Source organism: Haliotis cracherodii, unplaced genomic scaffold, assembly GCF_022045235.1.
Source record: "Haliotis cracherodii isolate W230 unplaced genomic scaffold, xgHalCrac1.p SCAF_1, whole genome shotgun sequence".
NCBI lineage: Eukaryota > Metazoa > Mollusca > Gastropoda > Lepetellida > Haliotidae > Haliotis > Haliotis cracherodii.
The window spans coordinates 71,140,134-71,155,087 of NW_027266264.1; the positions used below are offsets into that span (position 1 = coordinate 71,140,134).

General features: G+C 42.0%; 1 protein-coding gene across 1 annotated transcript; it reads right to left on the reverse strand.

Annotated features, from left to right (window-relative positions):
- Nucleotides 1-530: 530 nt before the first annotated feature.
- On the reverse strand, nucleotides 531-13,420 carry LOC139467706 (cholesterol 25-hydroxylase-like protein 1, member 2). Its single transcript, XM_071249248.1, has 2 exons — nucleotides 12,727-13,420; nucleotides 531-3,059 (listed from the first exon to the last, which is right to left on the reverse strand). The coding sequence occupies exons 1-2, from the start codon at nucleotides 13,150-13,152 to the stop codon at nucleotides 2,625-2,627; spliced, it is 861 nt and encodes a 286-aa protein (XP_071105349.1). The 5' UTR covers nucleotides 13,153-13,420; the 3' UTR covers nucleotides 531-2,624.
- Nucleotides 13,421-14,954: the final 1,534 nt, after the last annotated feature.

Consider the following 14,954-nt stretch of genomic DNA (forward strand, 5'->3'; position numbering starts at 1 on the left):
TTCCTCTCAACAGGACTGACATCCTAAGAGAGGAGTCATTAGCCTGGTGAAGCTAAAAGCACAACGTCCGTTATGTAACTGTTGACGCCTGTTATTTTTGTACCAAGTCTATCAATACATAGGCTCCACCCTCCCTGCTGAGTCTGCTAATTACAACTTGCCAACATAAGCTAGCTGCAACACTAACCGTCTGCACTCTCCCACAGCCCATGATGAAGTCACCTCATGGCATTTACGTGCAACAACTGATATTCAGCTGTATAACTAGCATCGGTCTCCAGCAACCTATGCTTGTCGTAAAAGGCGACTGACGGGATCGGGTGGTCGCTGACTTGGTTGATTCATGTCATCGTATCCCAATAGCGTAGATCGATTATCGAGATCTCAATCACACTACTGATTATAGAACGCCGTCATATAATTAGATATTGCCGAGAGCGGCGTAAAACAAACAAAGCAAAACTTAAAACCAGCGCATTATCATGCACTCTGCGCTGATACCACAGCTCCACCAGGGTCATGACAAAAATGATAAGCCAACGCCTTGTTAAGCGAGATACTTTATTCTGCACTATGTCGACCGCTGAATTTGTCCTGTTAATGTTGCGTTTCAACTACAACATATCGTAAGCGATGGCAGGTCCCTTCATTTCGGGAATCTTCGCATAATCTTAATTTTAAGTATCAACTTTATTGACAACATTATTACAAACAAATTAAGCTGAGTTCATGAATACAATTTTGATCGAAGGCTCTACTGGAGGAGAAAGTATATTTCAAATATTTCTTTTATTATTAGTTACTAAGCGTTTGCTAATTACTGAAACAACGCCTTTACGATAAACATGCACCTCGAAGGGACTACTGTTCAGGGCACTTTCGGATGCAGACAACAAGGCCACAACTAATTATTCAAGGCATCGGTGCAACGAAGTGGCGACCGATGTGATTCACATGAAGCGGTAATGTTTGGTAGGACTATGTATTGTATTATTTTGTAGGTAATTTGTTTAGGTAATTGGTGACAATACAACGAGCTGAAGTGGGCGGGGATGAATATCTGATAAATAATTATAATGGTCTAATGGAAGCAGATAAATGTATCTCTGGTACTGATCACGGCAAACTGTGAAGCAAAATCATAACAAATGCTGTCATATTTGGCTTATCTTTATTAGGCGACCAAACAATACTTAATCAGAAAGTCTAGAGTTTGGCGATGGCAAAATTATGACATTCTGAGCATACTCTGCAGTTGGATCCGATACTCTGTCCTGCTGTGGCACAATCATTTCAAGTTTAGCTATTTCGCTTCGAGCCTGACAAATGGTATGATAATGCGTGACAGTTACCGCGTATCACATTAGCATTCCCTGTAGCCACTAAACGGGGCAAATGTGTATGCATGTCATACCGATCTGCAATTCGTGACCACCAGCAACTTTCCGGAATATGTGTGATTGATACAATCTATAAACGAACGAGCCATTAGTGGCCAAAACACTTTCAGCTGAAATGTATTTTTAGAGTTAGAATTTCAAAAAACGTAACATCACAATTTACTAAAAGAGTTCACAGTATGGATATCTAAAGATATCGATAAAATAAGAAACAAGTACAATGAACTCAAGGTATAACGAACTATTAAAGCCATTAAATTCAGATTTATATATCTGAAACTCAGTATACCAGAGGGTAATGACGTTAATCATGACTCCTCGAGTTAGAGGATGTTTTTAGAGCCAACACTTCGCTATATCAGGAGTTGACTGTATAAGTATAACATACATAATTAGGCGATACATTGACAGCTATACCTCACCTCGATGGCCACAAAAGGCCACGTCATTATGAGGGATGGGCGTGCCAGCCAATGGAATCGCCCCATTGATGGGTAGGACCACGTCCTTCACACTTGTACACCAACAAATGCGTTGAGACTTACACCGGTAAAATCAAATGAAAACAGTGTTGTATATATTTGGATATCAAAGACTGAATAAATTAGAAAACTGATATTTCTGAGAAAGCGTATCCCTTTAACCTGTGAAATCATATGTTAAGTTTATGGAGAAATGTTCCCATACAATTGAAAAAAAAAATGTTCATAAGCTCAACTTTCACAAGAGGATCTCAAATGACACGCCAAAAATATCACGTTTCACAAAGCAACAAATAAAAAAAAAACACAAAATAACCAGGAAAGTCTCAAGAATAACCGGATCCGGTGTATATAAGGGAGCTTCACAACATCGTCATGCACGGTTAATACTATTCTATGACATTAGTTTCATAATGATTTAACCATGTTCTAAACACACATCAATCACTTTTAGGTACGAAAAGTACGTTGACATGTAGAATAGCATGAACCCCCATATTCAATAATAAACACTGGATACGTAAGTTTGATTCCATGAACTCCCTTATAACACTTCCTTAGCACAAACCGATAGGCTGCTGAAATCATTTATGTGTATTTAAAATAGTCAATACATCTTACCAAAGACAAATCCTCATGCGTGTGTGCATGCTTTTACTTGGATGAGGTTTAAAACTCATTGAACCATTTTTCATATTTGATAGATTTCAGCAGCACTATCTACCCCTCTCCATCACGTCACCTAACCCTGCTTCTTAGTCTCGCGGTTCCTCCTCTCGTATTCTAGTAGTGCCTTCGTCTTAACCCCACCAGCCCTCATTGGTGGGCAGTACGACCCGAACAGGCGGTCAAAGTGGTTGAAGAAGGGCTGGTAGTTGGTCAGCGGCTTCTGATGGTGCATGTCATGTTTCGGAGCACCGCCAAACAGGTCGAAGGGGAAGAAGTTGTTGACGGTGAAGGGGAAGTCGAAGCCGGTGTGCCCCTCGACGCTGATGAAGACGCTGAAGACCATGTAGCTCCAGGTGGTGAGGCAGTGCGAGTTGAAGAACCAGGTGTTGGTGGTAGTGAGGAAGCCCACGGTCACAAGCTCCCACGGGTGGAGGTACTGGGTCACCCACGTGAACGGACTGCTGTAGCGGTGGTGCAGGGCGTGCACCTGCTTGTACAGGAAACGGAACTGGAACGAGAATGGCATAGCTTATAGTTACGTCATCTGTGTGATTTGTGCAAGTCCCGAAATTTAAAGAACGGTGTTTTCAAGTGATTTGAGACGTTGTTTTCATTATTGTCTGAAGACCTGCGTCCAAATTTAAACTCGTAGCGCTGGGACTTAGACTTACATCAGTCGTAACTCTACAATTGCTTTTCTAAATAGGGGATAACTGTTCAATGTGCAGACACAGGTTGGTTATTGTGAGCAATATTAATATTATTTGTGACAGGGAAGAAAAGTACTTAAGGTTCTCTTGGAATTCAACGGCAAACAATAGAAACAGGAAAGGATGTTGCCCTGCGCGTTAGTTCAGCACGAAGATATTGATGGACAACGACAGAAAGGAACGCCAAAGGAGTAGAACAAAGTGAAAGGATTCCATGATCCCGACAGGCGACGCAACTCGGTATACTCGTTTTCAGGTGCATGTGTATTGAATTATATAACTCATAGCATTAAAACATCTACATGATTGACGTCACTGACTAACGCGTGTGCACAAATAATGATGGAATATGCAGAAACTAACGGTAATATCATACAGAGGATACGGGGCAGGTAAACGGGAAGATGCAAAATAATTAGGTTGGAACTGATCCCAAGACACATCATGTTAGCACATGGTGTAATCAAGCATATTGATGTTCACATACAAACCTACATCCGAAAATAAAGTATATTTATATTAACCCAACATACCTAATGTTTATCAAATCAATATACCTGGATAGACCGAATGTCGGATTACACAGAGTTTTACTGTATATGGTTGTCAGTTACGAACATCAGACTACCTTGGTTTCGGGAAGCTTTGACCTCGGTGCGTACAATATTCATGTTCGCTAACTAATGACCATCAATACACGTGTACTTGCAATTTTAACACATCTTTTCAAGATCTAAACATTAGTATTCATCACAATGAGAATCTTATGATGAATACGTGGTTAAGCCAGGGAGTCCATACACGGCGGGCATGACGCATGTACCAGCGTTTCTCCAACCGCCTGATCGAATGCAGCAGCACCCGTCAGTGCAGTGAAAGCAGATGACCTAACATGCAGACGTTTTTGTTGTGGTTGAGAAGAATTAACTCTTGTGATTCTAACATTGGCGGTATCAGTGCATCTCGTCGTAGGGAGCGTGTGTGTGTGTAGGGGTGGGGGTGGGGGAGGGGGAGACTGGTTGTCAGTTTTGCATCTTGGGGTTCAGGGTGTGCGTGAGGGAGCGGAGAGGACCTGGGTTGGTCCTTTTTCAATTTAATCCCTGGGACACTTTCTAAGTGGGAGAGGGAGGGGAGAATACCAGGCCAGTTAGTGCTACCTGTCACGGTGCCCCGTGTGCGTGGGAGTGGGTGGGTTGAGGGGTCCATGGTCGTCACTGCTGCATCTCTCGGTACACGGTGTGTGTGAGGGGAGAGGACCAACGTTGCCGGACGCTATGAACGTCAGATTGCCATTAATTATTCACCCAAGCTGACATTTGCTTTATTACTTCAACAAATGAACAGATATTGAGAATAAGACTGATTTCGTCATATAGTTGTCACTGACATAATAAAAATGGTGAAATAGTTCCTGTCTGGAGTGGCTCGTGAATAATATCGGCACATGTCAATATTGTGAAAAACATGAATGTGTTGAATGTATCAAACATTGGTCTGGGTGGTCCACGGGGTACACCTTTCACATGCGCAGGGGTTTGAATATATATAACACGGAGTAAGTTTAATATACCATAAATAGATACGTGAGATTCATTCCACTACGTGCTCAGGTAACTCTCCGACACAGGCTTGGAACAGCCGCAGCGCAGAATCGATTTGTGGGCCGGGACTCTAATATTGTTTCAATAATATCAGAGTATAGATCATACCTGGCACTGTACCGATCGTTACGGTGGTACACCCACGAATACACCCACTACAACGATACTGCAAGAACATGTTGACGTATACACCAGCCACATGCTACTTATAAAAGTAGCCCTGTATGTGACGGTTACTAACATCTACCACCAAGTAGAGTTATGTGTACACGGAGCTGCGGGGTTAGCTGGGAATGACAGATAAAACTGCTCTCAACAGAGATTATTACGTCACATCCTGTATTAGGGGCGTGTTCAGGCCTCCCGGTCAAGTGGCGTGCTCTCGGAGAATCTTCGAAATCTGTCCCCGGGCACAGGTTGAGTTTCACGTCCTTCTAAGCGCAACAGTGGATGACTAATAACATCCTGGCCTATAGAAGTACATCCTCATTTTCCCAGCGCTTTACAGCTCTATTCTATAACGATAATTTCATATACAGAGAGACATATAATACACTAGATGACCGTGGGTGTGGAATAACCAGCATATACTAATGTTCATGATAAATTGACCCTTTCGCTAAATGCTGCAACCTTTTCATTCCATCGCGTTCCGGAAGTATTACATTTTTTAACGTTTTATTTATTTATGTGTGTGTGTGTGTGTGTGTTGGGTGTTGGGTGCGGGGCATTCACAATAGAGATACATGTAGATGATTGATTAGGGACTATGTCACTGAGAAGATTGTGTTGATTTTCTTGTAAGCCAAATACAAATTCACATCACGACAGCATGTTGTCTCGGATAGACAAACCAATGGTTGATAGCATAAGCAAAGACTCACGCCGTCGTGCATTAGCATGCATTAAATACTGAACACGACTTTCCATGGCGTTCCATATACAGAAATGTGTCAACCAAATATAGTATTCTTTACTTTACCGCGTTAACTTACGCGTCCATCAAATGGCATCTAGTTTTCTCCGTTAGGCTGATTGAATACAAAGTGACCCTTAAACCACAGACGTCAAACTGCCATGGGGCACTCGATGACATCAAACCTAATCATGCGATATACTAATTAGGTCAATAGGACAACTAACGGTCGCCCACTCAATCCAAGTTTCATAGAAACAAGGAAGTCATCGATATCCCACGCCCTTTAACAAAGATTTGTTTGCTTCTTGTTAATTTACACTGCAATGCGAGCAGCGCACCATGCTATCAGGGCAATTACAAAAATCTATATCCCAGCAAAACGACGTTTTTGGAGGGGGGAAAACACGAAAAACGACTAGTTTTAAATTGGGAACAAGGTGCATTAAATAACTGAGCATGTCTGTCTACTTCTGAAACTGGTTCCCGCCAGGCATGTCGTCTGCCTCCTAGAACTCCATTCCTTAACGACGGGCGTGCATGGTTGTTCGTCGCACTGAAGAGTCGGCTTGCACGTCATTGCAGAATCATTCCTGACTAATCAGCATGTTGTTCTTTTAATAATTCAGTTCTTCAGTTGCTGCATCTGATGTACTTGAAACACAGAAGCAGACCTCTCTCGGTGATAAGGGAATCAATGGATCTCACGTGGGAGTATTGCAATATTAACATAATCGTTCTGTACTTTCTGACGTGTAACACATTCACATCTGGCATAGCCCTTTCAGGTTGCAGCATAAACTATCGAGCGATCTTTGTCCGCCATTCTAAAAGGCTTCAGGTGTTCAGGGCAATCTGAGTGACTGAGTAAGTGAGTTGTTTACGCCCCTTTCGGCAATATTCCAGCAATATCACGGCGGGGGACACCAGAAATAGGCTTCACACATTGTACAAATGTCGGGATTCGAACCTGGGTCTTCGGCGTGACGAGTGAACGCTTTAACCACAAGGCTACCCGACCGCCCCCAGGGTAATCGGAAAATACTGTAACTGTAACATTCATTCTATTGATCAATACATAATCAAATGTCATGTTATGATCATTCTTTGTTACACATTCATAGTGTGCATATTTGTGATGCGCCAAATACACACCCTAAAGCATGCTAAAACTACATTATTACCCTGGTCAATGAATTAGAGTGCACTCGATTTTCAATCTCAGCTCCTTGGGGTGGGGAGTATACAACCAAAGCTGACTGACTGAGTGAGTGAGTGAGTGACTATGGTTTTACGCCGCTTTTAGCAATATTCCAGCAATATTACGGCGGGGGACACCAGAAATGGGCTTCACACATTGTATCCACGTCGGGAATCGAACCCGGGTCTTCGGCGTGACGAGCGAACGCTTTAACCACTAGGCTACACACCCGCCCCCCGAAGCTGACTGAGGCGCTAGAATGTTTACAGTCATCCTACCATGTACCCATTCACTGCTGGGTGAACAGTGACGCAAAGAAAATTGCCTTAGGAGACACCCTATGTGCTCCAATGATGGCAGGACATTAACACAAGAAACGTAACACTTAATTGTCTGGCAACACGTTAATGTACTGAACAAACAGGGATCTACACCTATGGAGAGGACAAGCATATACATAAGAGGAAGGTTTGAATAGATCAGACGAATCGTTAGAAATTGGCACTAAAAGTCCTACAGTCCTTGTCAAACTGCCCAATAGTAAAGGTTACATAAGGACTAGTAGAAATTTGCCATTTTTAAGGGTTTTGCTACATGTTATCATTATAAGGACAAGTGGGCTAAAACTGTTAGTTTCTATTGCTACAGACAGACACATCACACATTAACAGCATCGAGCATGAGAAAGTGGTTGCGGTACGTTACAACTATATACCGTCGGATCATAGGTTTTCGGACGTCATACGTTGTCGGACGGCCATGTTTATCGCGATTACACGTGCTAATAGGGGTGTTGCATTACAGTTATTCATTTGAGTAGAGAGAAAACTACGAATGTTTCTTAAGCGCCCAATCCGTGTACATCGACACAGTTCGTTTAGAATACATGCTGATGTTTCAATCCATTTATAATGTCACTCCTTACTAAAATAGTCAACTGTCAACATTCCATCACAACAGGGTTCAGCAGAAATCAATACTATTGACATAAGGACGCTATATTGCCATGACCTCTGCCCAATAATAGATATACAAGTCGCCCAAGCGGGATGCTTCTTTCTGGCAATCACCTTGTTGGCTTGCATGGGACCGGCATTAACAACAGAGAAGACATTGTTAAGAAGGCTTGACTATTTATATTTCGCGTTCGCCAAAATCAATTTACTCTTGCGGCTGAGTGGTAACTTTCGCTCTGCCCTAGTAGTGCAGGCGTACCCAAACGGTGTCACGAGTGTTCACAAGGGAAAGGTCACTGGGTATCGGTAGCGGCACGAGTGAGCCGTGTCGACTGCACGGTAACACTGTAACGTGGACAAAAGATTACTCTTCCGGATAATAGTTATCACCTTATCCCAGTTTCCTTCTAGTTCGAGGGTGAATCCTAACAGTAACAATAGCCCTGCACCATGACTGGAATATATGTAATTCATGAAACCAAAATTCTAGAATTCTAGATCATAAAAAAGTAAGCCTTGCAAACTCTATGAAATCAGCATCAGGAAAAAAAAAATTTAGAGGAGACAAATGTGTTGTGTAATACAAGATTTCATAGACTATGTTAGGCTATCGTAACCCATAGCGATCTGTAAATCTCAGCCCATATACTTACAGCGATCATGAACACCCGAACTCTCCACCAGGGTATGCTCACAGAATGCAGATTGTTTCTTGTACATGGTAGACAGAACTAGACACCGTTGGTCAAACTACTCAGCAGCTCATTATATTTCGTACTGGTGGTGTATGTAAAGAGCTGGATTTTGGAAGGAAATCACTATAGTCCCTTTGGATTGTATCTGGTCTTAGACTAATTACCAGTGGCCGTGTCTCCATAATGGGATACACACTAGTGTACATATTTAAACAGCTTTGAATATTTGTATGTGAACGGGAAACCGACAAACATCTATCACCGTCACGATCTTCCAGAACTCGCATTTGAACGTAAGCTGGTTCCCCACCAATTATACTCCACAATCTCTGCAACTCTACTTACTTTGTTACACAGTGGTTTTTGCTTGGTAATATGATCTGCGTTATCTGTCTTAAGATACACCATCCCAAGGTCCCTCTGCATAAGGACCAGCACTGAGCCTGTTAATGGAATGTCATTTTGTAACTTGAAACTCCACAATCTCTGCTCAGATCCGAGCACATTCTGACCACTGGAGGATATAGTATACTGCCTCCTCTGTTAGAGAAACATGGCATCACCCCCTGAGGTTAAAACTTTACCTCCAATTCACTTAGGGTATCAACCTGTTTGTCCCTACTGAATGTATCAAGCAACCCCTCTAATTAGGTTTGTTTGTATGACAGCGGTCTGTAAATAATCGAGTCAGGACCAGACAATCCAGTGATTGACATCATGAGCATCGATCCACGTAATTGGGATACGATGACATGTATCAACCAAGTCAGCGAGCCTTGACCACCCGATCCCTTTAGTCGCCTCTTACAAGCATAGTCGCCTTTTGTGTGGCAAGCATGGGTTGCTGAAGACCTATTCTAACCCGGATTTTCCCGGGTACCTCCAATTAGGCGACTAACGGGACCGGTGGTCAGACTCTATGACTTGGTTGATGGATGTCATTGTATCCCAAATGCGTACATCAATGCTCATGATGTCAATCACTGGACTGACTGGTCCAGATTCGATTCTTGACAGACCGCCGTGACGTAGCTTGAATACTGCTGCGTTAACACACGTGCAAATACACTGGCGGTTCACGACGTTCACTAGCTGAATCTATTTGACAACTTACTAGAAACTCAAGTACATCATAAATGTGTTTGATCTCAATCAGGGGCTTCCAGTACCACCTAGTATCCATGTGTCCTCGTTTAAGATAATTACTTGAGGTCTTCCTTCAAGAGATTCATTGAATGGTCGGAAAGGGGTTGGGGTTTGGTGGGGTTTGGGGTGAAGGTCTTTGTTCAGCTATGTACATCATGACCACCTCCAGACTAACATCTAGTCTCTGACATTAACATATTTTACAGAAAAAAACAGTTGATAAATTATAAAGGAGCCAAGATACTTTCTTCCTGAAACAGCAGTAATCTAGACTTGCCCAATATTATAGACTTACATGGGCTGTATTTGAATATATTTTTCAGGGTCTGTATGACGGACTCGACCAGCTCTTATATATGAGGACATAGTCCTCTGTGCCATCCATATAACTATCTCAAGGACGACTACCCCCACCCCTGTACACCTCCTTAAAAAGATTGGCCATGTACCGCAATGAGATATTACACCGATTATCGAAGCACTTAAACAGTGATAAATAATATTCCTGTTATTGATAAGGTGTTCACACAACTGCCAGTGTCAGTTTGTCCTTTCAACAGTACAACAGGTCAAGCAGATCCATTGTAACGCCGGTATCTCTAACCTGAACAGGAATTCATGTCTCATAATCAGGACACATTCCAGTCCGTGTCGTGGAGTTCAGATATGATTCGCTCTGGTCTGGGTGACACAGGTTATTATGGCAGGGCGCCGCAAGTCGCCTTGGGTGGACTCATTTAACTTATGCGAAGATGTTAAAATAAACTGAAAACAGGACATGGCGTGCAGAAATAGACTCAGCACGGGCGTTTCGCACCATTATCGTGTTTACAATACCCTCTGCCTTTAAAGAAACATAATAGGATATTAACTTGCATCGTGGAGGTTTCACGGGGAAAGAATATTTTTAATACTGACTGAGAGTGTCAGTATGACCCGATATCATGGCTGGCTGGTGATGTTTCATTAGTGTACCTGCTTTTTTATCACATCGATGTCATTTATTTCACATAAGGCGCCACGAGTTTACACCAGACCCTACTGGTCTAACGGGTCGTAGTATGTGCAGGCTTAGTTGACATTACTTGGGCAGATCTTCTCATTACATGGTCCATTTTCTGTTGTTTTTTATACTTTGTACATAAAACTCGAGCGTCTTTACAGAGTTATCTTTTCAAGAATTTTACATTTATACACATCATATTTTGCTTTAGTAGATAATTGAGTATCGTTTCGTCGGTGGGAACACTATTTTTTACGCCAAATAGTACTGTAACTTTCAAATATCATATCATTTATATGCACAATGATCCATTTGAAAATACTGACCCCAAATGGAAGGACAGTTGGACAGTAAAACAAATAATGTTGTATTGTTTCCGGCACTCCACATGTGTCACATTTATCACTGGTCTTGACACTATCGCAGCGTTAGAAATTGGCACTAGTCCTGTAGTCCTTACCAAACTGCCCAATAGTTAAGGTATCATAAGGAGTAGTAGAAATTGGCCCATTTTAAGCGTTTTGCTATATGTTATCATTATAAGGACTAGTGGACAAAAACTGTTAGTATCTAACCCTGTATCGTGTACCTGCTTATTTCCAAGTCGCCGTGACATAGCAAGAATACTGCAGGTTATTGTGTAAAGGAACATTCACTCATCTACTAACATGGCTAATTCATATCCATGTTACCTTGTATCCATCCTCTATCTCCAGGGCTCGCATTTCGGTAAACCTACACTAAAGTATAATACTTGTATCACATTACATTGCAATTTATACCGAGCTGACACCAGTCTGAGATGGGAATATTACTGATACAAACATGCATTTGTTCTAATTGTTCATATGCAATTTAATCATGAAATATTATGTTTAGATTAAGTTAAATTTATGATATCTTGAGGACACCAGTTACATGTTACACATAACACTTCCTACACGAACAATTACCTGTCCAGCAAAATCAGTAAATCAACCAAGGTACGACTACCGTCTTTATCTTAAAGGGGGCAGGGGGCAGGCTCCGTCCCGCAAGGGCCAGATGAACTACATGGAACGGGGTGTGAGCCAAAAACACTCGACTTGAGAAGAGTCCCTTTCCGAAGCAGAACCTCATTGTTGGACCTGTGAGTGTTGCTACGACAATAGATGCATTCAATTAGTCAGATTGAAACGCTACGGTGCATCTTATCGAGATACTAGTTATCCTATGATGCCTCTGGATTATTTTGTTTGTTTATTAGTTTGTTTGCAACATTGCATTTATATGACGTCGTTCAGTACATAATCGATTCATTTACAGGTGTCTTTAAGGGTAGCACATCCTCACGTCCAGATATCTTTTAATAGAAAGGAGCCCGGAGAATATACTCATTACCAAATACTGAAGAAATCTAGACTTGCAAAAGATTTATAGGTTGTGTGTGTTTCTAATAATTTTCGTTTCAGGGTCTTTCCTGGGACACATGGATTACACATAGAAATGTCTTAAATAATAATAATAATAACAATAATCATCAACTGAATAGAAATGTGTAGGCATTCTGCTTGATGTGGCACGTGCAAAGCAGAACTCGCAACTGACTGAAATATAATTATTTATGGTAATGTGCGTGTACGCAAACGTGACGTTGTCATTGTTTACAACGAATGTAAGGGTAGGCCTATATAATACTATACGTGTTATTATTACCGTTACACGTCAATTTGATATAGGCTCTCGAGGAAAGTCACCTATTCGTGATCAGAGTCCTTTGTGATTATTTAGTGAGTGAGGTTAACGCTGATCTGCCTAACGTACGCGACTCTTCACTGCTACGAGTTAGTGAGTGAGCTACAACTTCCAATATTTCAGCCAAGATTTTAAATTATCCATGACAGGGGCCCCTCCAGAATTGACATGGGCCCAGACTGAGCATGTTTTTTAATAAATGCAAATTATTACCTTGTGGTGAGTATAGTGCCACACGTAGTACTGGAAGTCGAAGATCAAGACACTGGCGGCTTGGTGCCAAACGAATTCGAAAAGAGTCGGCGCGAGGTCGGGCATGACAGTGGGCGGGGTCCAGATCCACTGGGCCATGGCGGCAGGCAGAATGAACAGAACATGGTTCCAAAATGTCAGACTCAGGGTATCCATTATCTCGGCTCCTGTCACCTTCCTCGACGGCTGGATTTTGTATTTCTTGTACCAACTCATCTCCGAGCAGAAGATGTCGATCAACATGAAGGGGATGCAGAGAGAGAGGTAGAAGGAGATGGAGAGAAACACCGGGAACAGGGGGGAGCGAAGGTATTCTTCATACCCAAGCCGCATGTCCCAGATCGGTTGAAGGATCCGATCGCTGTTGATAAGTGAAGAGTTTTCCATGTTGTTTGCAGTGTCAGTTGTGGTAAACGGTACAGAGACCGGATCTAGAAAATGTCGTCTGCTCCCAGCCTCCCAAGCTATATCTGAACTCGCCGCCCGTTCAATGAACACTGATCACTTGTGGTCATTGAAACAATAATATGTCCCAGTAGCTAAAGACGTTTGGACTTGGTTAGACTCTGCCCGACCTCGCACTGTTTATCAGTCGTTTGCTCCTCCTAAACGCTCGCCTTTGTGCAGCCTCTCGCGTTTTCTCGCTTGAAGGTGGGGAAGCTGTCCCGGGCTATGACGTCACACGTGTGATCGATTCGTGCACCTACTAACGTTGGCGGAAACATTGAGGCTTTGAAATTAAGCCTTGGTCTGGGGTAGAAAATCGGTATGGTTTTAAATTCACCTTATTGTTAAATCCATAGCTGTATATACGTAAATACGTTTAAAAGAAGGATGTTAAATACTATACCGACTTTAACCGAATAAACGCGTATAGACATACCACAAGCCACGGTTAATAAAAGAAATACCGATCTAAGCCTACGAGATTAACGGGATAAAGCAGCTTGCCATCTGTAAACCTTGAGAAGTTACATGTAAAAACCTAGAAAAATTGTTATCTGATAATTGAACTACTTGCATATGTGGTTTGGAGCCTTAAAACGTCAAATGATGAACGGTTAGGCCGTATCTCTTGTAAAAATGATAAAAAATAGCTATAAAACACTTAAAATGGCGAATAAGACAGTGGGAGACGACTTTAGAATTTTCCATATGAAATATGTACCGCGGATCTTCACGGATCGCACAGTTATTAAGAAGGACTATATGTATGTATGTTCCAATGAAAGGTGACCATTATGAGAAGTTACTATTGCTGTAAAATGAGACTATGCTTGTCGTAAGAGTCGACTAACGGGATCGGATGGTCAGGCTCGCTGACGATGCTCATGATATCAATCACTGGATTGTCTGGTCCAGACTCGATTATTTACAGACCGCCGTCATATAGCTTGGGTATTGCTGAGTGCGGCGTTAAACAACAAAGAAACAAACAAACGTACTATACCACATTGTTTTATAATCTGAATATGCGTGACATTCATTCATTCATTCATTCTTTCCAAAAGGGAAAATCAAAATTCGTAATTTTATAGGAAATGTTTGTTATGTATACTTGCTTATGTTACCGATAATCCATTTGACACATCTTAGAACCTAATTATTTTAAACCCGACAAACCCAAAGTGTACCAGGAGGTCACAATTTATCACCAATTAACAAAACTTAAACCACAAGTTATGTTGCAAATTATTGTTTACATTAAATAAAGTGCATTTATTCATATGTGCAACTCTCAATAAGTGCAATAAGTACAAGTAAAATATTCCAATTGACGTGGCGGATGAGTGCACCAATCACTCTTCCCTGACGAAGAGCACGTACTGCTTTATGTGAGTAATTACCTATATGGACATACAAAGTACAGGTACCGGATGTCTGTTATCTGAGCTGATGTTGTAGCTCGCACAGTGGTCCACTTGTATACTGACCTACTGACATGGGTCGTATAGATATGCTATCAACATATTTACACAACAACATAGAGGGAAAACTTTTTTTACGGGGGGACTTGAACTTGATTCAAATAAAACTGTTTTCTCTAAACACACCCCCCCCCCCCCCCCCCCCCCCCACACACACACACACACACCGACACACACACACACTCACACACACACACCGACACACACACACACACACACACAGCGGGGGAGGTGTAGGGGAAGGGAGGTAACTCTAGATCA